General features: G+C 34.9%; 2 protein-coding genes across 9 annotated transcripts in view; both read right to left on the bottom strand.

The window, feature by feature from the left end:
* Window positions 1–153: 153 nt before the first annotated feature.
* LOC127850535 (fibronectin type-III domain-containing protein 3A-like) overlaps window positions 154–27,433 on the bottom strand; it is a 134,341-nt gene continuing 107,061 nt past the window's right edge. For all 6 annotated transcript variants that reach the window (XM_052383645.1, XM_052383648.1, XM_052383646.1 and 3 more), the window contains 12 exons: window positions 26,344–26,430; window positions 21,186–21,324; window positions 19,843–19,908; window positions 16,419–16,531; window positions 15,193–15,298; window positions 14,842–15,014; window positions 13,958–14,149; window positions 12,778–13,109; window positions 11,017–11,217; window positions 7,124–7,290; window positions 6,245–6,369; window positions 154–5,999 (listed from right to left, as the gene is read on the bottom strand). In XM_052383645.1, coding sequence (XP_052239605.1) covers window positions 5,667–5,999; window positions 6,245–6,369; window positions 7,124–7,290; window positions 11,017–11,217; window positions 12,778–13,109; window positions 13,958–14,149; window positions 14,842–15,014; window positions 15,193–15,298; window positions 16,419–16,531; window positions 19,843–19,908; window positions 21,186–21,324; window positions 26,344–26,430 — 2,034 coding nt within the window. In that variant the 3' untranslated portion in view covers window positions 154–5,666. The remainder of the gene's footprint in view (window positions 6,000–6,244; window positions 6,370–7,123; window positions 7,291–11,016; window positions 11,218–12,777; window positions 13,110–13,957; window positions 14,150–14,841; window positions 15,015–15,192; window positions 15,299–16,418; window positions 16,532–19,842; window positions 19,909–21,185; window positions 21,325–26,343; window positions 26,431–27,433) is intronic.
* On the bottom strand, window positions 16,681–17,712 carry LOC127850542 (uncharacterized). 3 transcript variants are annotated; one of them, XM_052383664.1, is made up of 3 exons: window positions 17,485–17,712; window positions 16,891–17,352; window positions 16,681–16,857 (listed from the first exon to the last, which is right to left on the bottom strand). In XM_052383664.1, the coding sequence occupies exons 1-3, from the start codon at window positions 17,662–17,664 to the stop codon at window positions 16,759–16,761; spliced, it is 741 nt and encodes a 246-aa protein (XP_052239624.1). In that variant the 5' UTR covers window positions 17,665–17,712; the 3' UTR covers window positions 16,681–16,758. The 3 variants fall into 3 exon arrangements, with proteins under 3 accessions (XP_052239624.1, XP_052239625.1, XP_052239623.1); XM_052383665.1 differs by having other exon boundaries at window positions 16,681–17,286; window positions 17,320–17,352; XM_052383663.1 differs by having other exon boundaries at window positions 16,681–17,352.

Here is a 27,433-nt window from a genome sequence, read left to right as displayed (position 1 = left end):
ACCCATAATAAGATTATATTATAAACATATTTAATTAAGTATTGTTCCCTTGTTTATCAATACCTATACACTAAGACCTGATTTTGTTTCCAAAACTACAAATCGCTAATCGTTATATGTACCCGCCGATAGAGTAGTTAGAATAAACACAGATTAATGGTTTGATATTATTTATTATCATGATGATTGACTAGCATTTGTCCAATAATATATATATATTCATTTGTACCAAAGACAATTAATAAGCAAGCACATACACATACACGATAAAATATACAGTTAAACCACTTGTAAAATATTGAATACAACATATACAACGACTGAAAGTTTTGTGTATGATACATACCGCTTGCACGGTGCAGTTTTACTCGAACTTAAAACTGGAAACTTGGACAAAATAAATTTACTAAAAATAATTAGATTTCATTAATCACTCCTCCAATTAAAACATGGCTGTTGAACTAGAATATTTTCATTAACTATTAACTATTAACGTTAACTTTTAACATTAAATAACTTAATATTATGACAAATATATTGAACATGTCTGGTGTATACAATAACATTTTAAGCGTAATATGCGCAGACAAGTATAACATCACCAGACTTTTTGAAAAGGTTAAGTTGGAAAAAAAGTTTCTAAAACTGCTTTTTATGGCAATAACCTGCGCATTAATTACAAATTCTCAAAACTGGTATTGGCATTTGTAAGTGGAGAACATACACATCAGTGAATATAAAATCTATTATTTAAAATAAATATTACATATAACAGTATTACAACAGTCATAGATATATAACAAATAATACATTAATGGTCCTTAAACATGCTACTAAGAAATATACACATTAAAAAGCGAAACATATATTGTAAAATAGATTTACCCCAAATAAAAACAAAAACTGAATAGACAGTCCACAATGATAATTGATGAGAACATCAAAAGCAGTATTAATCTGTGACCATGCAATGAAACGACAATATTATAACTATACATTATTTGTATCCGTTTATAGTACAAGTAAAATGAACTGTATAGTGCACAAACATAAAGCACATGCTGGCTTTATATAAAATAATATACATTTTTTCACAAATTTAACATCCTAAAAGCATTTGAAAATATTCATAAAAAAACTTTAACTTAAAGAATTTGCTTAATTTCAAGTATTATCATAGTTTCTTTGAAACTTAACAACACTATCCTAAATATAGATGTTTCTGCTATCTCATACAATAATATTTGTTGCAATATCAATTTATAACATGCAGCATAACAATAATGCATTTTTGGTTATCCACACCAATATAATCACAACCTTCAATTAGCATGTTCAACAAACACAATGTATAAGGTCCTACTGCTGTGTTCTACAAGCAAAATTAAAAACCCATGTAAGTATGCAGACCAATAATAAAGCACTGTAAATCAGAGATAAAGTTGTATGATACTTTGATCATAGCTTAAATGGCAATAAAAACTTCATGCATTGCGATAAGTTTTCATTTTAATATTAAAAAGTTAAATTGCTAAAATTTGGTCAAGCGTTTATACAATAAATCTTAAATAATATGTTAACATATATTTAAATGTAAATTTAACAAGCTTAAACACAAATTATAAGGTATGTTAAGAGATATATAAATGCCATAACATGAAGGTATTCTAAAGCAAGGTGAACCCTACTGGCGGACAGTTTTAGAGTTTTTGGATGGCCCAACAGTCTTTAAATATATTTTGTTATGTTTTTTTATGTTTTTTCAAATATTTCAAGGCTTTGAAAGCAGATTTCATAAAAAATGCGGAAAATGCTGATATCTTGTTAAACTAATTTCATATAAAATATGAACTTTCAATTGGGTTTCAAACAATACATACACCAGTTTTGGTAAGTACAACATTTGCTTATGATATTTTCATTGCACATATTTTGTATGTCCCGAAACTGGGAAACAGTACTTGATAGAATAAATGCTGCCTTTTGTAATTTAAGGTCTTGTGTTGTGTGCATAAAGAGGTTAAATGGTATTAAACAGATTAGTCATGCAAGAAGAATAAATCTCACTGCCATTCTTTGATGATTATTTTAAAATTTTGTGCTGGATTTGAGTTACTTGAAAAACGTTATAAGACATTGCAATTGTTTACGCTACATGTGTAATTTATTTATCGAGATCAACAAACCTTTCTTTTCTTACACTCATTAAATATCAATAACAGAGTGTACATTGATTGTGCTTGTATCTGACACATGAAAAACAAACCAGTGCACCATCAGCAGTTAAACAATAATTTCTAACAAAAACAACAATGTCACATTAAGCCATATCCAATTTTATCAGCAGTAACGAAAAACCATGACTATCTGCTGAAAGCATAATTACAATGATGTTCTTTAAGCTGTGCCCATCTGGGACATCCCATGCGTTTTGTATTCGTAATCAACTTCTGCATTATAATTTTTATTTTGTTCATTAAGTTCTTTACATTGTGTGATGTCACTTGCGTTGCAACATTATTTCAGCGAAATAACGCAACAGAATTATTCAGACATATAACAGGTATAATAATGTCAAGACGTTATTTACAATTAAATCTTCACAGTCATTTATCACAATTAAATCAAATGAATTACCAGTTTAATGTCAGCGATTTTTTTTTCTTCAAATAAATCAAAGGGATGCATTAAATAGAGAAAAAAATAAGTAGAAGAGCTTTCTCCTTTGACAGAAAATAAGTAATGCCAAGAAAAAACAAAAAAAAATATCAATATTGCACATTTTAAGTCATGTATAATTATGTCATTACGGTAAGCATTATATTGTAAAGACTACATAAACATTACCTAGTCAATTTTTCCATTATATTTCTAAGTCAGTTGTGTTTTTGTTTGTTCAGATATGAATTTCTTTTTTAAATATGTCATCAAATTTGATGGACATTGGCAAGTATAATGCAAGAAAATAATATGGCCCCTCCAAAATGTTAACAACATGAGGATCGCTATAAGTATAAATAGCAAATTGTTTTGTACATGCAGATAATCTATTTCTTTATAAAAACGTTGTTTCTATGGTGGTTTGTCTTTCACATATAAAGTAATGACTCATAGATGAGCCATTTAATATGAGTATGATGCATTCACTGTACACGGGTAAAATAAACAAGCAAGGTAAGATGAATGATATGAAATACAGGAGAGAATAAAGAATAGTGACAAAGATGAGAAGAAATATCACTACAGACCCTGTTAGTGCGGAGCCAATTATTTCACTTAACTCCAATTAAGCAGAGCTCTAGAAAGTTGAATGCAAGAAAATAAAGTATGAATTGCAAATATTGTGATTCATTTTTATGTTAGCACCACATTATAATGAAAACTAACAAAAGCACCACATAACGGGTGTGCTCGGCTACGGGTGCAGTTTTGAATAAATGAAAGCTTGTCAGAATTTTTTTATTTTTGTTTAGAGGTCACAGTGACCTTGACCTTTGACCTAGTGACCCCAAAATGGGTGTGGCATGTAGAACTCATCAAGGTGCATCTACATATGAAGTTTCAAAGTTGTAGGTGGAAGTACTATGATTTTAGAGCCAATGTTAAGGTTTAAGCACGACGCGGACGGCGGACGTCAGACAGCAGACGCCGGACGACGAGCTGGCTATGACAATACCTCGGGTTTTCTCCGAAAACACCTAGCTAAAAATTGCTAAAAGTGATAAAACATTAACAATAATGTCTTATGGAACAAAACAGTTTTTTTTAAAGAATACAATAACTCATTTTTTTTATATTTAAAGAGGGCAGACAACTGCAGGGTGTTAACAGAGGGGGTAAAATATTACACTATATAAAGTTTGCTTTGTATTAGAGATATCACTGGGGGTACTCATGTTTAAAGCTTGGCAAAGCACATAATTATTGAAAGATTTATTGTTCGATGTTTTAAAGAAAATATTGTCACATGGTAAACGGACCTATTCAATTATAACAAAAATCAAATGAAGCTTTAAAACAAAATACAGCACATCTGTTCAAAAGGATAGATTCTAAACAAGAGGGCCTGAAAGGCCCAAAATTGCTCACCTGAGATACACAGTCACCGACCTGTTCTTTGCAGCCCAAGTTATCAAATGTACAAATGATCTGACGAATTTCATGAAGATTGAACTATTAATATGAATTTTAGAGTTTTAACAAGGTTTTGCTTTAGCCATATAAAGAAAAACGACCAGCCCCTTGGCGGCCATGCTTTTCAACAGACGTGAGCCATCTTTGAAATAATCCAAAATATCATTACAAAAAATGTTCTGACCAAGTTCAATAAATGTGACTTTTAGAGTATTAACAAGGTTTGACTATAGCCAAAAAAAGGAAAATGCTGCAAACCCCTCGCGGCCATTTTCTCAAAAAACAAAACCATTTTCGAACTCACGCAGGATATCCTTGGCACAAATTCCTAAAAGAATTTCATAAAGATAGGAAAATAAATGTGGGCTCTAGAGTGTCAACAAGGCTTTACTATAGACATATAAAAATAAAAGCTCCACCCCCAGAAATGTTTTTACCTAAGTGGAACCATTTTCAAACACGTCCAAGATATTGGGAAAAATCTTCTGATCAAGTTTCATGAAGATCAGACAACAGATGTGGTATCTAGTGTGCTTACAAGTCAAACGTTGATGCAGCACGCTGCATTACGGACAAATAGCGATCGCAAAAGCTCACCATGAGCTAAATACGTGCTCAGGTGAGCTCAAAAGTCGTGTTACAAAAAATCATTTTTTTGAGAAACATATTTTTCCACCTTCAAACATTTCAGAGTTTATGGTATCAATTTGAACATAGTGATACAATTTTACAATTTTAAAGGTGGAGCTTGTTAAGAGTGGCATAAATTGTAATATGAGAATGGTATAAATATACTGGCATTAGTTATTCAAAAACTCCCACAAAGAACAATGTACAAATTCCCAACTTAACAATAATAAGTATTTACATAAAACTGATGATCCACTAAGCAACAATATATGAACCGCTCTCTGAAAGAAAAACGAGCTTTATGTATGTGATTGAAATATAGCCCCATATAAGACTTACAAGCCGCACAGGCTAATCAGGGATGACGCTTTCCGCCTTTATGAATTTTTTTGGTTGAAAATAAGTCTTTCCTACAAGAAAATTCTGTCTAGGCAGAAATTGTCGATCCTGATAAGCCTATATGGACTGCACAGGCTATAATTGGACAACATTTTACGCACCTGGATTAATGTGGCTTTTCCAAGAGTGCGGGTCATATCTAACTACTCAATGAACTAACGTATAGTCAGTGCCAGCACAAGACTACATTTCATGTTCATTCACAAACAACAGATCAGATAAGAGCATATCAGATAAAAGTAAGAAAATAATGGTTATAATTTTATGTTTTCATAGAAATCACAATGTAGATCACGCAGATATTTTAACAATTATAAAATGAAATGAGATGCCAGCGCAACTGCTAGCAACTGCTAAAGCATTGGCTCCTATTTGCCCCAAATCCTCGGAACACAGTTAAAGCGGGGGCGGCTTTCTCTTAGCAAGTTCTCCAGCACCCAATATATCCATATTAGGTCATGATGTCATAACACCGAGCTATGTGAAGCAAGGAGACTCAATAATCAGACCTCGTCCCTAAGCCCATTGCCACCAGGAAAGAACTGTGACATGATGAAAGCAATTAACACTGCCACAATGAAAAATCCGAACACAAACAATGCGGCAAGCTGTTGATCAGTTAATTGTTTGGGCGCAGCAACCTTGGTCTCCTCAGACTGAGACAGATCCGGTTTTACGGGCTCCGGGCTCAGAGTACTGAAAGTAGTTCCAGGACTGAATGGCCCCGCAATCTCTTCAGTGTCCTCACACTGCCTTATCGCGCAAACGCGGACATGGTACTCTGATTTGCTTTGTAAGAAGTCTATTGAGTAACTTGAGTCAGAGCCTTTGTATATCTGAAACGACACACATTTACAAATGTACATTGATTTGCATCACCGGAAACAAGCATATTAATTTTCTTTCATCAAAAGATATATTGCAAAGACACGAAACCAGTTGTTTTGCAACTGATGTTTTGTCACATACGGACATTTAAAGTCGAATTGGATACGTCGCTTTATGCTCGTGGTTTTTGTTGTACAACTACAGTTGCAATAGATAAGAATTTTAATATCATTTCAAGTAAAATCGTACCGACCTGTTTATATTCATGGTCTTTGTTTTGCAACTGCAGATTGTACACAATGGCATCCTCTCCCATGGTTTTACAGGCAGACCACTCCACTTTGCAACCTGTCAGACTGATGTCCAGAATCTTAGGGGCTGTAAATTAATCAGAGAGCATATTTCAAGTCCTAAGAACTAAAAAACATTTTAGAAATTTTTCCGAAAACTGTTTTTGCTATATACACATATTATAATCAATAAATACACAATTGTTTAACACACCTGCTTTAATGAAATAACACCTTTAGGTGTAAACATGGCTGTATTTAAAACTTGATTAGGACATCAACAAACTTGTATAATGAGGTCATTTTGTTTATTTGGATTTCCTTGTTGTTGCTTTTATTTATTTATTTTTTATTTGTTTACTGTATTTCTGTCATATCACAGCAGGCACTAATACTTGAATCAAAGGTAGGTGGAGAATGGCCATAGAAATAATTTTGTAAGGCTGGAACAACATCGGGCTGAATCAATATTATAACAACCCTATTGCTATACATTGGTAATAGCATAGACCATATTGCAATTAATTGCAATATATCGAAAACCTTAATTTGTCGTACATTAAAAGTTGGCATATTGCTGGTGTTGTCATTCCGGCTATTTCTTCAGAAAATTTAAGTTTTTCTACAGTATGTTGAGTAATTTTAGCTCTTTTTGAGTAACAAATACAGTAAAAGCTTTATGAACATTTGTTTTGGTTTATATTGCTTCATAATACATGTACTATGAAATATGGGCAATATATTGCAGGGCCAGACAGCATATTGTAATACAATACAGAGAGCCCATTGTGCAATATTACACAAAATATCGAAATATTGTATCAGCCCACAGAGATTCGTACCTTTCAATGCAGGAGGTGGAGCCCTTATTGTGGTGAATGTGAATGTTTCACTGTATGGTCCACTGCCCGCTTCATTACTGGCAAATATCCGGAAGTCGTAACTGCTCATTTCAGACAAACGATTCACCTTGCAGTTGTAACCCTGTCCTTTGTAGACCTCAACAAAACTGCAAGAAATTATATGTTTGTACAATATTTTCAAATTATGGACTGTTGAGAACAGATCAGATTTTAAATGTAACTGATATCTTCAAATTAAGATAAATAACGCATCAAACTTATGTAAAGATCATAATAATAATTATATTTTTCTCTTTAAAGCTTTGGTCACAACCGGATTGTGCCAACTTAACATTAAGTTAAACTTTTTTTTAAACATAATTAAAAATCCTTTTTTTCCTAAGTATTTCCATATATTTTATTATCATTACTTTTATTTATGGGATTTTTTTCCATTTTAATAATCGAAAAAAAGCCTATGGGAAAATTTTCCTATTTAAGTAAAAGGTAAAACAAGAGCTGTCACCATAGGATGACTTATGCCCCCTATAAACGCTTGATAGAAGTTATGAGCTTTTTTCGAAACCTAAACGCAGATTTCGAAACCTAAACGCTGACCCTTAGTTCAAGGTCAAGGTCACAGGGGTCAAAATGTGTGTGCATATGGAAAGGCCTTGTCCATATACACATGCATACCAAATATGAAGGTTATATCTCAAGGGACATAGAAGTTATGAGCATTTTTTGAAACCTAAACGCAGATTTTGAAACCTAAATGGGACCCAAAGTTCAAGGTCAAGGTCACAGGGGTCAAAATTTTTGTGCATATGGAAGGCCTTGTCCATATACACATGCATACCAAATATGAAGGTTATATCTCCAGAGACATAGAAGTTATGAGCATTTTTCGAAACCTTAACGCAGATTTTGAAACCTAAACGCGAACCCTAAGTTCAAGGTCAAGGTCACAGGGGTAAATTTTTTTGTGCGTATGGAAAGGCATTGTCCATATACACATGCATACCAAATATGAAGGTTATATCTCAAGGGACATAGAAGTTATGAGCATTTTTCGAAACCTAAACGCAGATTTCGAAACCTAAACGCAGACCCTAAGTTCAAGGTCAAGGTCACAAGGGTAAATTTTTTTGTGGGTATGGAAAGGCCTTGTCCATATACACATGCATACCAAATATGAAGGTTATATCTCAAGGGACATAGAAGTTATGAGCATTTTTTGAAACCTAAACGCTAAGTGTGACGGAAAGAGGGACAGACAGACGGACAGTCTGATCACTATATGCCCCCTTTTCTTCGAAAGGGGGCATAAAAACAATTGAAAGTGGGATTTTTTCTAATTTTCAGCTGTTGGAGTTTTTACTTTTCTTGATGATTTTATTTTTGGTGTTATATTTTAGATTCTGAATTAAGCAGATTGTGTATCTTTACTTGCCCACACATTCAGCACTGTGTGATAGTAAGACATTTTATAAATTTTGTCATTTAGTCTGATCATATGTTACACTTTTTTGCTTAACTCTTTATTATTTTAAAAACGTTTAAAGGCCTAAAAAGCACGTAGATTGTAATCATTTGATGAAATAAAATGCTTTTGATAGATATATGAATAAATCTCTCGAAAACGCCGAGCTAAAAATACCAAGGGAGAGGCAATTTTGAACAAGAGTTCCGCGGTCGGAGATGACCGCATTGAAGCCGGATTTTTGATTTAAATGACAGGAAAGTACCTTTCGTGTTTTTGTCAATGCAATACTTAAATTACTGAAATATTGTTCAAAGGTCAAAATGAAATGTAAGTACTTTTCAAGGCATGAGCAAACCTTGTGTTATGTTTTGAATGCATGCATATACATGAACAACAATAACATTTAAGGTCACAAATATGAACTTGAATTGACAATTAGGAAAGTTTGATCTCAATTTTTTTATTAGCAAATTAGTAACATATTGTTTGAAGTTTCCATCAATTTCATTATCAAATGTAAGAAAATAAACTTAGATGAAATAATACTATTTATTGTTTTGCTTTCACATACCTACACAGAAATCCAGACAGCCTTATGATCACTCCAAAAGGTTTCTATCACACCAGTTCTAGCATACCAAAGTTATAACATGGAATAAGAACTTTAACATTTTTACCTACCAAAGTTATAAGAACTTTAACATTTTTACATTCAAGGTCACAGTGACCTTGACCTTAGAATGAATGACCTTGAAATGACCAGTGGTCATCTAAGTGTGCTTGCAAACCTTCATGTCAAGTTTGAAGACTCTATGTCCAAGCATACCAAAGTTATAACAATTTTAACATTTTAACATTTAAGGTCACAGTGACCTTGACCTTCAAATGAATGACATTGAAATGACCAGTGGTCATCTTCTAGTACTGGCCAATCTTTATTTCAAGTTTGAAGACTCTAGGTACAAGCATACCAAAGTTATAACATGAAATAAGAACTTTAACATTTTTACATTCAAGGTCACAGTGACCTTGACCTTCAAATGAATGACCTTGAAATGTCCAGTGGTTACTTACTAGTTCTGGCCAACCTTCATGTCAAGTTTCAAGACTCTAGGTCCAAGCATACCAAAGTTATAACAACTTTAACATTTTTACATTCAAGGTAACAGTGACCTTGACCTTCAAATGAATGACCTTGAAATGTCCAGTGGTTACTTACTAGTTCTGGCCAACCTTCATGTCAAGTTTCAAGACTCTAGGTCCAAGCATACCAAAGTTATAACAACTTTAACATTTTTATATTGAAGGTCACAGTGACCTTCACCTTCAAATGAATGACCTTGAAATGACCAGTGGTCATCTGTTAATCCTGACCAACCTTCATGTCAAGTTTGAAGACTCTAGGTCCAAGCATACCAAAGTTATACCATGAAATAAGAACTTTAACATTTTTACATTCAAGGTCACAGTGACCTTGACCTTCAAATGAATGACCTTGAAATGACCAGTGGTTACTAACTAGTTATGGCCAACCTTCATGTCAAGTTTCAAGACTCTAGGTCCAAGCATACCAAAGTTATAACAACTTTAACATTTTTTATATTGAAGGTCACAGTGACCTTGACCTTCAAATGAATGACCTTGAAATGACCAGTGGTCATCTGTTAATCCTGGCCAACCTTCATGTCAAGTTTGAAGACTCTAGGTCCAAGCATACCAAAGTTATACCATGAAATAAGAACTTTAACATTTTCGAGCACGCCGCCACCCCCGCCCGCCCGCCCCCCCGCCCGCCCGACAACATCAATCTATAAGCCGAGATTTTTTCGAAAAAAATCCGGCTAACAAAAAATAATTAAATAAACGGATATTCTATCGAAAAAAACATCAACAAATGATAAATCTGGAGTATATTATGGAATTCATTATCTTTAATAGCCATACTAAAGGAAAAAGGTTCTACAGTCTGCAAGTTTTTTTGATGGCCATTTAGTATAAAAATGTTAATCTATGTGTTACGATTTTGCTTAAAAATGCCTGCAATATTTTGATAATTTTCGACGTCAAACCAGATTTGTCAAAGATGCTAAAAAAAAACATCACCATTTACTGTCATGAAACACAAGATGTTTGATTATCTTTCCATATCATAAAATAAAAATTTATTAACCTTAAAATCCAGTGCACAAAAAAAGAGCAATGTTTTGAGACAGGTTTGTACAACTTTAAAACCACAGCCTAAACTAACTTGTGTAAATGAGAAAAAGCAACATTTGAAAGTGGGATTTTTCTCCCATTTTCAAATGTTGGAGGTTGTATATATCTTTATGGTCGTATCATATGTGTAATATTTTAGAGACTGGAAAAAACCGGGTTGCGTAACGTTGCTTGGTGAAATATTTCCTACTTTCCATCTTCCTTGTCCATCTCCAGTGTGAATGTGATGAGATCAACATTGCGTCCATCACCCCATTTCAGCTTCAGACTATTGTGGGAGGAGCCACAGCACTCGAGTCTTGGTGGCCGGGGAGGCAGGGCTCGAGTCGTGAACTTGACCGCCGAGCTGAACGTGCCGACACCTACCTCGTTCACCGCTTGGACACGGACCCTGAAAAAGATAAGGTTGTGTTTCAGGGGTTGGTTAAGTTCTTGACTTTTCATTTGATTATTTATAATCCTTTACCACTTAGATATGCTTTTTGACACATTTGTAGTCCCTTTGAAAGTTAAATTTAATTAAAGACCTTTCTTACTAGATTCAAGTTTTAAAGGCATAATTTACAACCCTTAGATACTGGTGAGCAGCAAACAGCATAAAACCTGAACAGACTGCAAGTTACACGCAGGCTGTTCTGGTATCATGCTGTTTGCACAAAGTCATGTTCACTTTGCTTCTGAGTGGGAAAGGGTTAAGAAGCATTTTTTTTTGTTACTATTGGCTTGTTTGTTAATAGTTTACATAGGAAATTCACGCACATTTAAGATTTTTTTTTTTCATTTAAAGGGGCCATTTACAGGATAAATAAACAGTTGGCTGTTAAACTGACTGACTGTTTATTGGGACAGTTCGATCATTTAAAGAGTGCAGTTTAACTTTTTAAATTGTTTGTTACAAGGGCAGTTTCAATGTTTTGGCTGATTGTTTCAATGACAATGGGACTGTATTAACTGTTTCTTGTTTGTTTAAAGTGGCTGTCTAAGTGGTTTAAAAAGTTTGTCTTTATATATTTGTTTGTTTAAAGAGGCAGATAGAATAATGTTTAATATTGGTATCATTTTAGGCAGTTTCATTGCTTTCTTTAACTATTTGCATGTTTAAAGGGGCCTTTTCACAGATTTTGGCATTTTTTAACTTATTCATTAAATGCTTTATATTGATAAATGTAAACATTGGATCGTAAAAGCTCCAGTTAAAAATCAAGAATACAATTTAAAAAAGGAAAAGAACATTGCCCGGAGCAGGTTTCGAACCAGTGACCCCTGGAGTCCTGCCAGAGTCCTGAAGTAAAAACGCTTTAGCCTACTGAGCTATTCCGCCGAGTACACATACTGTACGTATTTTATACCTTATATAAGCAATCTTCGTAGTTTCACAAAATTTAACGACAAAAACAGAACTCTCCAAATTATTCAATCGTTTCGCGTTGCAACGCTTTATAATTTTTAGGTTTTAAAATCGTCAAAAGATGCATATAATGGCTATATTAGACCATGGTAAATGTTCAGTATTACTGTTTCCTCACAAATATCATAACTAAAAAAAAAATGTGCCAATCTGAAACAACTTTTTTCAATTTTGTCAATTTACCAAAGCGTGAAAAGATCCCTTTAAAGCTCTGTTTGACCTTTTTACTTTCTTTTTCTTTATTTTTTTCCAATCATACCATTTTCCGATTTTTCTCTTTATAAATTTCTGATGTTCCCAGATATATAAAGATAATTACTGATATGTTCACATAATATTTTTAATATTCATTCTTAATAGTAGTGATAGTCTTTTTTAGATGCAGTCAATTTGAATGCACCTTTTGCCAACTGCAAAGATTTCAGACATTTACTTTCCACATATATTTAAATGATCATTTCTATTTATTTCTACTATGAGTAATGACTGAACTTACTTGTAAGCTGTTTCTGGTGTCAGATCCTCCACCGTGTATGAACTTACTTGTAAGCTGTTTCTGGTGTCAGATCCTCCACAGTGTATTCCGTGACAGCACCGACATTGACAAGGGGTTTATCATTACCCAAGTCTATGTTGTACGCGTATATCTCACTGCCATTGTCATGGGGCTCCTTCCATATCAGGATGACGCTGGTTGCCGTGGTTTGTGCCCGAATCGACACCACGCCAGAGGGGCTACTGGGAGGGGTATGACACGTTGCTATGGGGCTGTACAGCCCTGGCCCTGCACTATTAATAGCCTGGACCCTAAATGAATATGATGTGGCTGGACTAAGGCCTTTCACCTCAAAGTTTGTCGCTGATCCAGTGAAAAGCTGAAATGAATTAATTGAAAAAAATGAAAAACATTTTACATGTTACCAAGAAATAAGAATGCAGAACAAAGGAACTGCATAAGTATTTACTACATGGATAACAACAGCACAAATGTATTATACATCTTTGACAAAGAGATTAGCTGGCAACTACCAAAGTCCATCAGGTAGCCCCGTTTTATTCATAAGAGCTATACCCGTAAATTGATTTTTTGCAAAAGTGCTCAGTGCAAATGGAATATATAATTAACCTGCTTTATTCCAGAGGCATCACAATAAATCATGATTGTGTAAATAAAATAATAAAACTAATTACTTGTTTTACCAAATGATTATTTTTTAACATATTTAAAAGCAGTTTTGTTGTAGTTTTATCAGTTAGATGTCAATTTGAAACCATTTCTGCCCTATTGAATTTTTTTTTAGTGATATGGAACGAAGATAAGCCACTATGTTGTAATGGATATGGTGTTTGCCTAGCGATCAGGAAGTTGTGGATTCGATCCCAACAGCGGGAGCGTTCTTTAGGTCCTCCAAAAGACATCAAGTACTGGTTCTACCCAGGAAAACAACTCCAGAGCATTTTGATTAAGCCTTTGGCTTTTCATGCAATTCAGCTTAAATAAATAGGCTTTAATTAAAGATAGACCCACGTCTACCTTTGAGATGTCAATGAGAAACCATTTCTGCACCATTGATTTTTCAAAGTATTGGAGGACCTTGTCTGCCTGTGCAAAGTCACATGTTAAACAATAAAATTAATCTTTATTATTTGACTGATTATGCAGTTTTTTTAGTTTGGATTGATGTTGCTTGGAAACTGTTCCTTTAAAATATAGTTTTTCTACCTGTGCAAAGTCAGTGTCAGGCTTCAGCTGCCACTCCAGCCTGTATTCTGTGATGGTAGCCCCGTTATTGACCGGCCCCTCCCACGTGATGTACACGCTGTGTGCTGACCGTGCCTGGCACAGTGGCTGCTTGGGAGGGTCTGGCACGCCAGGGCCACTCACAATCTCCAGGGGCTCGGACCAGGGGCCACCCTGAAAAGGGAAGTGAAATTTGTAATGCCTTTTTATTGTTTTTATTTCTAAGATTTTTCCAATTAGCCTTAATGGCTCTGATTGCTACTCAAAGTTTTAAAACGTTATGAATTAAATCTGCACTGGCTTTTCAGATACAATACTTTCCATTTGTATGGACATATTTTCTTTTCATGAGGTTTACTTTAAAGAAACATCAATCTGGCTGTGGTATTCCTGTGGGGTGACACTTTAAGCTGCAGCACATGCATAAAACCTGGTTTTCTTAGAATGCGGCTCAAATAATCAATGCCTATCTTGCCTATCCTTTCATTAAATAAATAAACAATATATTCAATATGGACAATTTTTGTAAATTATTTATTACATCAATTTGGCTCAGTGTCATTAATTTGCAAAACATTTATTCCAGTAATAGGTTGAAGACTGTGTTAAAGGTCAATGCTGTTCATTGCTCCATTCGCAGGATAAAGACAGCGGAAACGCAAGTTGACTACTGACTTACTTAACATTAAAAAAAAAACAAGCTACCAGAAATATTTATAGCCATGTATTTCTTTTGATTGTCCAGTTAACAGTTGATTAATCTGCTAATGCCCCCATATGCATTTGTTTACAAAGTCTTACACGTATAAACCCATGAATGGTCAATATAATCATTGATCGGCCATCAACCACTAGCCAGCTCTTACCCCTGCTCTGTTTAATGCCATCACTTGGAAAAGGTATGGTCGCCCGGGTGACAGGCCGGCCACAATGCAATCCAGGTCCCGACCCTTGTACACCTCGCGGCTTGTGTTGTCCGGTAGGATCATCTGGACCGCGAACTCAGACACTTGGGAACCACCATTGTAATCTGGGTACGCTGAAAGCAAAGTATAGAGCTTCTTCATTAGTTTCTGTCTCATTTGTAGCAGTTCGGTCAGATGTCAAAACAAATGAATTCAGCCAGTTTAATTCTTCAAATGTATTTGTTGACTTTAACCAGCATATCCAGGCAGGGCAGGGTTGCATGAAACAAAGAATGTTTATTTTGGCCTTACCCCATCTGAGATGCAGGGAGGTGGCCTTTGGTTTGCCCTGCAGTTTGGGAACAGAACACTGGCCTGGTGTAACACATTGGGTGGTGGCTGTACACACATCAGAGAACTAAAAATGTAACATGGTATCAGTAGTATTAGAGAGAAATACAGATGTATTTGAAAATATATTGACAGAAAATTGAAAATGTAACATGGTATCCGAAGTGTTAGAGAGAAATACAAATGTATTTTACAATATATTGACAGAAAACTGAAAATAAAACATGGTATCAGAAGTGTTAGAGAGAAATACACATGTATTTGACAATATATTAACAGAAAACTGATAATGTAACATGGTATCAGAAGTGTTAGAGAGAAATACAAAAGTATTTTACAAAATATTGACAGAAAACTGACAATGTAACATAGTATCATAAGAATTTGGAGTGGGAAATCCAAATCTAGTTGACATACAAAATGACAACAGTTGAACATGTAACATATTATATGAGAATGAACTATTTATATATTTTAAATTTAAATGATCATAAGATGAAAATGTGACATAATCATGGGTGTGACAGAAGTAAATGCAATTGAATTCAACAAACAAATGTCTGCAATCTGAAAATGTAACAAATGTGAAAGAAAGATTTAACCAACTGTATTGGACAAACAAATGTCAGAAAACTGAACATATAAAAGAATCATAAGATTTTTATTCCATCATTTTGCTTGCATTTTGCTTGAATAAACCAACATCTTGGACACTGTGGGCTTGAGCAAATACATACAGCTTAATGTCAACCTTGTTGATTGTTGTAACATCATTTTATGATTTGCTTTATATTTTAAAGTATTATTTTGAAAATAACATAAAAATAAGTAAGAAAGGAAAATTGTTTACCCTGAAGACAAGTATAGATTGCTAAGCCTTCCTTTTTTGTAGGTTACTTGTCCAAAAAAAAGAAGTAAAAAGAATAAATAAGGAAACAACTGAAAGATACTTACAAGCGGTCATATAAATTATTCTTTGAAAACTATCTAATAAAGGATTATTTCAAGGTACAAAAAGTCTCTTACATCGCTTGTACAGGGTTAATTGTTTTAAGTTATTTACGCAAACATATGACATATATAGAATAAATTAGGCAAGCACTGAAAAAAACACACAATGGTCAAATAAATCCTTCATTAACATCTATTTTAACAAGGTTTATTTCAAGGTACATAAAGTCTCTTACATCGCTGGTACCAGACTCATTACATGCGGCTACACTGACGTAGTAAGTCTGTCCAGGAATGAGGTCATCACACGAACACTCCCGGTCCATCCTGTCAAACCTCCTCTCATGACCTGCAATACACACAGTGATCAAAATCAGACTTTGGTCTTAAAGTTAAAAAAATAAACTTCTTTTAAAAATTAAAAAAAAAGAAGTTTTTCTCGATTTACAGGAAAACATCAATAGAGAAATATAACAATGCTTTGCAGTGCGCCTTTTTGCTTCCTTTAGACAGTGGTCAACACACAAAAAAGTAATTTTGAAAGCTAATATATGTATTGCCCATATTAAACAGCAATTAACAGACTTTGAAAGCCTTCATTACATACTCAGACAAAAGATTCCTGGGAATTAGCTCTTGTTTTTTAAATGTGACTACAATTTTGTTTGTTTCCACCTTAAATGTAACCATACTTTTGTTTCTCTCGACCTTAAATGTAACCATACTTTTGTTTCTCTCCACCTTAAATGTAACCATACTTTTGTTTCTCTCCACCTCAAATGTAGCCATACTTTTGTTTCTCTCCACCTTAAATGTGACCATACTTTTGTTTCTCTCCTCCTTAAATGTGACCATATGTTTGTTTCTCTCCACCTTAAATGTGCCCATACTTGTGTTTCTCTCCACCTTAAATGTAACCATACTTTTGTTTCTCTCCACCTCAAATGTAACCATACTTTTCTTTCTCTCCACCTCAAATGTAACATTACTTTTGTTTCTCTCCACCTTAAATGTGACCATACTTTTGTTTCTCTCCACCTTAAATGTAACCATACTTTTGTTTCTCTCCACCTTAAATGTAACCATACTTTTGTTTCTCTCCACCTCAAATGTGACCATACTTTTGTTTCTCTCCACCTTAAATGTAACCATACTTTTGTTTCTCTCCACCTTAAATGTAACCATACTTTTGTTTCTCTCCACCTCAAATGTGACCATACTTTTGTTTCTCTCCACCTTAAATGTAACCATACTTTTTTTTCTCTCCACCTTAAATGTAACCATACTTATGTTTCTCTCCACCTCAAATGTAACCATACTTTTGTTTCTCTCCACCTCAAATGTAACCATACTTTTGTTTCTCTCCACCTTAAATGTAACCATACTTTTGTTTCTCTCCACCTTAAATGTAACCATACTTTTGTTTCTCTCCACTTTAAATGTGGCCATACTTTTGTTTCTCTCCACCTTAAATGTGACCATGCTATTGTTGCTTTAAATTCCACCTTAAATGTTACCATACTTTTTTGCTTTCCATTTAAATGATTGAGCCATTAATATCTACACAATAATTCACATAGATTGAGAAAGGGACGTATCTTTTGTATCGTTTATAAAATAAACATTAAAAATTGTGCATGCAGAAGTTCATATAATAAGAAGGATTAATGTACAGTTTAATGATTATATTAAAAAGAAAAGAAGAACGCACGCAGAAAATTGAGTGTCCATGGACAGACAGAAAGACCAAGCACAGACGTCATGGTGATTCATGTTAACTCGCTTTATTTCGTTATAACCGTTATAATTGCTTTGTAATTGTTTTATTCAGTATTCTTGAACATGTACTGTTCTTTTGATCAGCACGGAATATAAATACGTTACAACAAAAGGGTTCACACAAACATATCACTTATACAACTACAAGTCCGATCTAGTCAAAATAAGCACTCTTTATAAATACAAGGCAATTTTGAATTGACAAGAAGGAAATCCACAAACAGGAAAAAACTAACTACCCTAAAATAAATGAATACTTTAACCAGAGTAAATTCCAAATTTTTGTATAAATCCTTTTTTAGTTGCAATGCAAAATCGGTTACCTTTCAACTTAAACCTTGACACAAATATTACAGAGGATAAAACAAAAAAGGAATTTACATGACAAACACACATACACTCGCAAAGTAATAACAGGGTTTACAATTATGCATGCAAATTTGGCTCAAAATGGAAATGAAAAACAGACCCCAAAATGACATTAAACAGACCATAAAAGCCTTAAATTGACTGAAAATTAAGAGGATTATATTCAAAAAAAAATTTGTTCAATGCCTGCAGTAACTGCCTATTTAAAACTCAAATTAACTGGCTAGAAGTTTATAGGCAAAGAATATTTTGAAAAATTTTACTCTTATAACGAAGCACTTGCAAGTTACTAATTAGCCTTTAAATGACTTGTTTGCAGATGTTCATATATCATTCTTTTCAAACTGTATATGACATGATGAGTTCACATCCTTAATACAACATCAAGGATCTATACAATAAAACTTGAACAAAAACAACATTATAGAAATCACCAGTTCCTATAGTGGCAAAGCATGATTGTAACAAAAATAACATTGTAATAAATTCTTTTTAATAACTGCCAAGTGTCTTCTGTTCAGTTAAAAAAAGTAATGAACCTTAATATGGGAAAACTGGAATAAATGCATAAAGTTTTGTCCCAGAATAGCCTGTGCAGTCCTCAACGGCTAATAAGAGACAACTCGTTCTGCCTAAACTGGATTTTTGATAAGAAAAGACGTCCTCAAAACAAAAACTTCCATAAATCAAATGGTGTCACCCTGAAAAGCCTTTGCGGACTGCACAGCCTAATCTGAGACAACACTTTAGGCTCATGCATTAAACCTGGTTTTCTCTGAATGTAGTAACAATGTTTTAGTCCAGTTATGCACATGTCTCACTGTATCTATAAAACATGCATACATTGGAGCACTGGGCTCACTCTCATACCAGCTTCTATGCGTTAAATCTACTGTATAATGTAATAGTGGGGCTTATTATATGTATTAAGAACCTTTTACTGTCAGTTTTTTACACCAATGGACTTTTAAAAATATCTTCCACACATCACAAGAATTAATGAGAGCAATAAATGTCATGTACTTTGATATTATGTTAAAGTTACCCCAAAATCTTTCCTGACTTTATAGCTGATGCGAATGCACAGGCTGGTCTGATGCTACGCTGACTACACATGGCATAATACCTATTTTCTCACGATGCAAATCATATATACATATAACATGTATGGTGTTTTAAGCTTACATTATGACTTTTACAAATATCAGTCTGTCCTTTATGACAACAGAATTTCTTAACCCTTTCCCACTCAGAAGCAAAGTGACAATGGCTATGTGCAAACAGCATAAAACCTGAAAAGCCTGCGAGTAACTCACAGTCTGTTCAGGTTTTATGCTGTTTGCTGCTCATCAGTATCTAAGGGTTGGAACTGAAACCTTTTAAACTTGGATCCTGTAAGAAAGGCCTTTAATTTAATTTTCTAAGGGACTACAAATGCATAAAAATACATATTTAAGTGTTTAATTAGTGTAATGTCCTACCAGAATCTCAACTAGACATATATATGCTTACCTTTTCCATCATTGACTTGTACAATATAGTTAGTCACAGGTGACCCTCCATCGTCTTTTGGTGGATCTGCAAAAACACAGAACAACACATGCTTTCATACAAACATGACTTATGAGCCTCGCAAGGCTGGATCAGCTCTGCTCAAGGACATTATCTCAAGAAAGAGTTTATCAATGGGCATCTCAAAGTGTTTGCACATCTAGTTCATGGGATTACATGGTAAAGTATTTTTTCAATCACTTAACAAATGCTACACAATCAAATGTGATTTCATTAAACTTCTTCTCAAACTTTTTTTAAAGAGTAAAATGAAATGACAGATTTAAACATTTAAACTTTTCTGTTACAATTGTAAGATATTCACAAACAGTAAAATTTTATGTTATTGCAAATAAGCTGTCCTGACAAAGTTAAAATGTGAGGCAATAAGGAAAGATATTCCCAAACCCAGCCATATTTTTCTACTCTTTATGCCTCAATTATGGTAAACGAACTAAACACCACATAAAAACCCAATCACTGCTCCTGCAGTTTGTTTGAATGTTTCCGATTTCAACAGAATCACAGCAACTATTCATATTTTTAAGGGACAAATGCAGACACTTGTGCCAACAAGTGACAGCTGCAAATTTGAATAAGAGGAAGTGGAAGAATGGACACAGACACAATATTACCAATCCCAACACAAAACATGTGGCCTGGAATAAAAACAAAGATCCTCAGATTTGTAGTCTAGGGCTTGACCAATTGAGCTAGAGGACCAAGTGAATTGAGAATTGTTTATCCAACATCTTTCGTAAAGATTTAAAATTAACTGTTTGAGAAGCAAGATATAGAAAATAGTATTCATGTAAATCATACTTGCTTAGAATCTCAGACATCTATACCAGTTACATTTGCAGGCTTCCAACATGTACCTGCATTTGATCTATAATATGAGTATTGATTTGACTGTTGGAGGAATGAATTCTGTAGTAATAAAATATTCGAAATAAAAAGCTTAATTGTCATTGTCAACTTAAACTGAGTGGCTTTTACTGTGCCTGTATGAAGACTTTCAATAGTTACATGTGCTGTGTGTTTCTATTCTCTACTTTGTAATATTCCAATAACATTTTCAAATTTATAATGTTCTCAATCTAAATTCTTCAACAAATTAGCCCATGTGATTTTAAACTTGTCTGTTTTTATTCTCTACTAAATAATATTCTAATAATATTCAATCTTCTATCATCTAAACTCTTCATCAAGTTACACCACGTGATTTTAAACTTGAGAGTTTCTATTCTCTTCTAAGTAATATTCTAATAGAATTCTAAAATCTAAAAACTTCCAATAATTACCCCAAGTTATTTTAAACTTGTGTGTTTCTATTCTGCCTTTCAGTTGTGGTTTCCCAGGGGCCGCTGGTTTATCAGACAACGTCCGGAATGCTACGATGTCACTCCACTTGCTGGTGCCTTCCTCATTAACGGCAGCCAACTGCAGGGATAAGCCACAAGACAATTAATATGAAATGGACCTCCCACAGAAAAAACAGAGCTTAATGCATGTGCGGAAAGTGTCGTCCCAGATTAGCCTACATAAGCTAATCAGGGACAACTCTTTACGCACATGAACTAAACTCTGTTAACCCATGAGAAGCTCTTATCTTTCCAATTTTATTGTTTTTCAGTTAGAAAACAATAATTTGGAGTTTAATGAGTAGGAATTACACTACCAGTTTTTTAATACAAAGACCGAAAAAAGAGTTGTGCCATAATGGCACTTAAGCGCTCAACTTACTTCCTGGGCGGGCTCCAATAATTGAAGACTTTATCTGGTAATATACTTTTTGACCCCACTTGACCCAGATACATACATGGCCTTCATATTGTCGACATATAAAGACAAGAGGGCCAAGATGGCCCTAGTTCGCTCACCTGAGAGGAGTCGGTTCATTCAATCTTTACCTTATGTCAAACTTGACCTAGATATTGACCAGACAAACATCCTGGTCAAGTTTCATCATTATTGAACCAAAACTCTGGCGTAGGGAGTGTTTTTGTTTTTGTAAGATTTGAAATGGTGACCTATATTTTGAGTTGACCCCCCTTACCAAACATCAAACTTTGCTTACAAGGATTTTGTATACAGTAGAATTACAATAACTGGAGCTGGCGCTTTCTCGAAAACTGGCGATAACTCGAGCATTAAAGAAAGTCCCTAGCATTTTCCTTTAATATCTATATAAAAATACCTGCGAAAACTCAAACATGCGATTTTCGATAACTCGAGGTCATGTGTCGGTCCCTAAAAGGAATTTCACACCTAATTAACTGGCAATTATTCAAGGACACTTTCTCGTCTGGTTGGTGCTTAAAATATTTGAGTTGTGAAAACAGCGCAATCAAGCAGACAAAAGACGCTCGATTAGGTGTGAAGTTAGTTGCAGTTTGAGAAACACTGCAAATTGTCATCCTTTGAGAAACAGATCAAAGCTACACAGTTAAATGATAATTAAATAATTACCAGCAATCGATAATTATGAGCAAATGTATGGTATAAAAGAGAGCGTATCAGATAATAAATCGGAATCTTTTAACTGAATTCCTTCTTGTCATTTGCGCTGCATTATGGCAACACAGAAAGAAAATTATCGTACAAATTGTCAAACTCCTGAGCAATCTAGTGATGGACCCACTTGTGGGGGGATAGCTAGATCAGGAAAGCTTCTGTTTTCTATATCGGGTAACGGAAGCAGTGACCGCCTTTTGACATCGTTCACTGGGAAAACAGCCACAAAACGCAAGCTGAAAACGCGAACAATAGAGGTTAAGTTCAATGCCATCATGGAAGATTTGTAGGGAAAGCAAACAGCATCGACGAGAAGGCTAAGTCTCTAGAAGAATGGCAACATAAGCTACAAAGCATGCTGCAGAACTATCATCCAGATGACATCTACAACGCCAATGAAACAGGGCTCTTCTTCAAGATGCTGCCGGACAAGACCTACGACTAAAAAGGCGCAGACTGCAAGGGTGGAAAGAAGAGCAAGGATCGCATCACTGCACTCGTCTGCGCAAACATGAGTGGAACTGACAAAATGCCACTCCTTGTAATCGGCAAAGCGAACAAACCACGATGCTTCAAGAATGTCCGGATGCTACCACTGCCTTACAAGGGTCAAAAACATGCCTGGATGGACCAGCAACTGTTCACCGAATGGGAACCTAACATTGACAAGAAAATGCGCCGAGCCCACCGCAAGATAGCTATGGTCGTGGACAATTGCAAAGCCCACCCCAAACTTAAGACGCTGACAAATGTTGAGCTGGTATTCCTGCCGCCAATCAAGACTAGCAGGACACAACCGATGGATCAGGGTGTCATACAAAACTTGAAAATACACTACAGGAAACGGGTCTTCATAAAACAGATAAAGGCCATCAAAGAAAAGAAAGAGCTGTCCATCACACTCCTCCACGCCCTGAACTTCCTGCAGCAGTCGTAGGAATGTGTCACTGCCACCACAATTAGAAACTGCTTTCGACAGGCTAAGTTCGAGGTCCCCAACACAGCCACACTGGACGAATCAGAAGAATACGACGAGCTTGATGACATTCCCCTCTTACCCCTGGCATCACTCGGCGTATCAGCAACCTACCTCACTGAATTCCTCGGATTTGAAGACCAATCCCCACCCCACCCCAACAGCCAAGTCCTTCACTGACGAAGACATCCTGAGCAAAGTACGCAACGCATCATCAGACAAAGAAGACGACAATGACGACCAAGGCTTAGATTACGAAAACCGCCCACCCCCCACAGCCAACGAGGCCACAGAAGCGCTGGATGTGGTCCGCCGATTTTTCCAATCAATGCCTTACACAGACCGGGAACTCCGCCATCAGTTCCGGGAAGTTAATGGGTTGCGACAATCTTCAATCCTTGACTTTGCGCAACACAAGTCTGACTAATGCACATAAAATGCAAAGTGTGTAGTGATTATGTTGTTTTTAGTGTGTTTTTTTTTCATGCGCATGTACATACCTTGTGTTCTTTTTCTAAATATGCTACATGTACAGTGAATATTGATGAGATATGTTTGATTATATACATGTTTTGTGTGTATGTTGAAATAATTAAATGAATTTACGATCATCTTTATTGTTTTGTTTATTATACTGTAACCTTAAGCGATTTTTACAATGCCTTTTCTTTCTCTAGCACAGTCTTACATGTAAATAAAGCGTTTGCGGTCAGAATTTAGCATTATCAACCAAGACAGTGAAACCAAATAATACCATGGATTACTGGAAACCTGCAATTACTCGAGCATCAATGTCGGTCCTGTGCTTCCTCGAGTTATCGCAGTTTTATTGTAATATAATTAAAAATTGGACAATCTAAGGGCAATAATTATGGCAGCATTAATTATGTGATTTTGCTCATCATCAAACTTGACTGAGATCTTTCAGCAACTTTGATAAAGAATGCTTGACAAATGTGAATGCTAGAGTGTCTACAAACCAATGTGGACGGACAGACAGCAGACAAAGACCAATCCTAAAACCTCACCTGAGCAATCAGGTGAGCTAAAAAGTGTGTCTCACCGATCAGAGCCATTTTCCAACTTGTCCAAGAAATCAATAAAACCAATATATTGACTAAGTTTCACGATGATTAGGCAAAATATGTGACTTCTATAGTGTTCGATCACAAGGTTTCACTATACAGTCACATAAGGAAAACTGCCCCACCCCCCTGGCAGCCATGTTTATTGACCCATCGGTACCATTAGCAAACTCATCTAAGATATATATAAAACCAATCTTTTCACCAAGTTTCATGATGATTGGGCAAAAAATGTGACTTCTAGAGTGTTCACAAGCTTTTTTTACTATATAATATATAAGAAAACTGCCCCCCCCCCTCCCCCCCCCCGGCAGCCATGTTATTCAACTGACCGGAACCATTTTCAAACTCAGCTCTCGTATCAAGGAAACAAATGTTCTGACCAAATTTAATGAAATTTGGGCAAAAAATGTAACTTCTAGTGTGTTCACATGTTTTCACAATAAACATATAGAGAAAAATGCCCGCCCACTAGCGGCCAAGTTTTTTCACCGATCTGGACCATTTTCGAACTCGTCCGACATATCAATAAAACCAATGTTTTGATTAACTTTCATGATGATTGGGCCAAAATTGTGACTTCTTGAGTGTTTACAAGGTTTCTCTACAGCCATATAAGGAAAACTGCCCTGCCCACTAGCGGCCATGTTTTTCAACGGACCGGAACCACTTTTGAACTCAACCAACATATCATTAAGACAGACATTTAGACAAAGTTACATGAAGATTGGGCATTAAATGTGACTTCTAAAGTGTTTACAATCTTTTTCTTTTTTTTGACCTAGTGACTAGTTTTTGACCCAGCATGACCCAGTTTCGAACTCGATTGAATTATCATTGGGACAAATCTTCCCACCAAGTTTCATGAAGATCGGACAATAAATGTGGCCTCTAGAGTGTTTACAAACAAATGTGGACGGACGGATGGACGGACGACGGACAAAGACCGGTCACAAAAGCTCACCTGAGCAATCAGGTGAGCTAAAAAAAAAACATCCAACCTCGAATAACAATTAACACATAAATGATACACACAACTACACTGTATTATTATGAAAACATTTATAATCAAAGGGGAGTAAGTACTATTAACTTAAATGCAATATTTAAAAGAGTTGTCTCGCAAGTTACATGACCTTAATTCATGATTGTTTACAAGCCTTTTTACTATATAAGTATAAGGAAAACTGCCCCGTCCCCCTGGCAACCATGTTCTTCAACGGACCGGAACCATTTTCAAACTTAACCCACGTATCTAGGAAACAAAAGTTCTGACAATATTTCATGAAAATTGGGCCAAAAATGTGACTTCTTGAGTGTTCACATGTTTTCACTATATACATTTAGAGAAAAATGCCCCGCCCACTGGTGGCCATGTTTTTTCACCGATCTGGACCATTTTCGAACTCGTCCGAGTAATCAATAAAACCAATGTTGTGATTAACTTTCATGATGATTGGGCCAAAATTGTGACTTCTAGAGTGTTTACAAGGTTTCTCTATAGCCAAATAAGGAAAACTGCCCCGCCCACTGGCGGCCAAGTTTTTCAACGGACCGGAACCACTTTTGAACTCAACCAACATATCATTTAGACAAACATTTTGACAAAGTTACATGAAGATTTGGCATGAAACATGACTTCTACAGTGTTTACACGTTGTTTTTTTTTTGTTGACCTAGTGACCTGGTTTTTGACCCGGCACGACCCAGTTTCGAACTTGACCGAGATTTCATTGGGACGAAGCTTCTGACCAAGTTTCATTAAGATCAGCCAATAAATGTGGCCTCTAGAGTGTTTACAAACAAATGTTAATGAACGGACGGACGACGGACAAAGACCTACAACTCTGAAAAATTATTGATGAACAATTTGGAAGTTCTTACCTTAAATTTATAGTCTTTATTTCGATACAGTTTTGTGATTCTATGAGATGTTGAAGTCCCATTGTAGATTGGAATAAAACCATGACCCTGGAATGAATAAAAAAATAAAATAAGTAGTTAGGTGTTGGTTTAGTAGATTACCCATTTGTATTTACAAGTGAACATATTCCTTTTTTGGGATAATGAGTGGGAAAAAACACATTTTCTTTTTATTTGTTTACATTTTAAATGGATTTAACCTAAGAAGTTTTCAGAAACAATAGCGTCAAGATGTAAAACGAATGACAATTTTACAAATTTCATGATTGGCATAATGGACAGTAAACATCAATTTTGCAGTTAAGTTTAATTTGTTAAAACAGTGCGTTACACATTTTTAATCACTGATTATGCTACAAACACATTAGGTAAGTGTAACAAAATACTGTAAATTGATTTAATTTGTTCACATTAAATTAAGTGGATTGATAAAATCTGGTGTACATGTTGGATCTTTAATTTGTGATTGTGATTATCAAGTCTGTTATTTGGACAAATATGTAAAATTAGTGAACAACAAATAATTTTTGCTTCACATTAAGCATAACATATTATGTTTCACCATTTTTGGCTGTGAGAAATGTTTTTAACAACTTACTCTTTTGAGTTCATTATAATATTTTCTATTTTTAGGTATGAAAAGTGCATTCATTAATTGACAGTGAGCAAAGTGAAATTTTTTACCAATGGTTTTATTAGTTTAAAAGAAACAAACCATTTACTGGAAGACCAACTTACTGTAATGTTGTTGAGTGTATTTACTAAAAGCGATTATTACATTGAAAGACTATGTTTTGCAATCCATTCAAAACAGGCAAAATTTTTATTTTACTTTGTTCATATTCTTACTTAGAAATTATTTGTTCTAGATTAAGTGTCCCTTTAAACTAGTAGGGGTTTTTAAATTAAAATGAAGCAAATGAAGCAAATAAAAGATTATGAGCTGGATCACTATCATTGCCATAGCCTACTTTTTGCAAAACATGTGTCTACATCACTGAAAAGATAACTCTTGTCAGAAAACTACCATGAACAAGAACAATTTATCTCC

Source organism: Dreissena polymorpha, chromosome 11, assembly GCF_020536995.1.
Source record: "Dreissena polymorpha isolate Duluth1 chromosome 11, UMN_Dpol_1.0, whole genome shotgun sequence".
NCBI classification, from domain to species: Eukaryota; Metazoa; Mollusca; class Bivalvia; order Myida; family Dreissenidae; genus Dreissena; species Dreissena polymorpha.
Note: the sequence above shows the minus strand (reverse complement) of the source record. Positions and strands in the feature narration are given on the sequence as shown.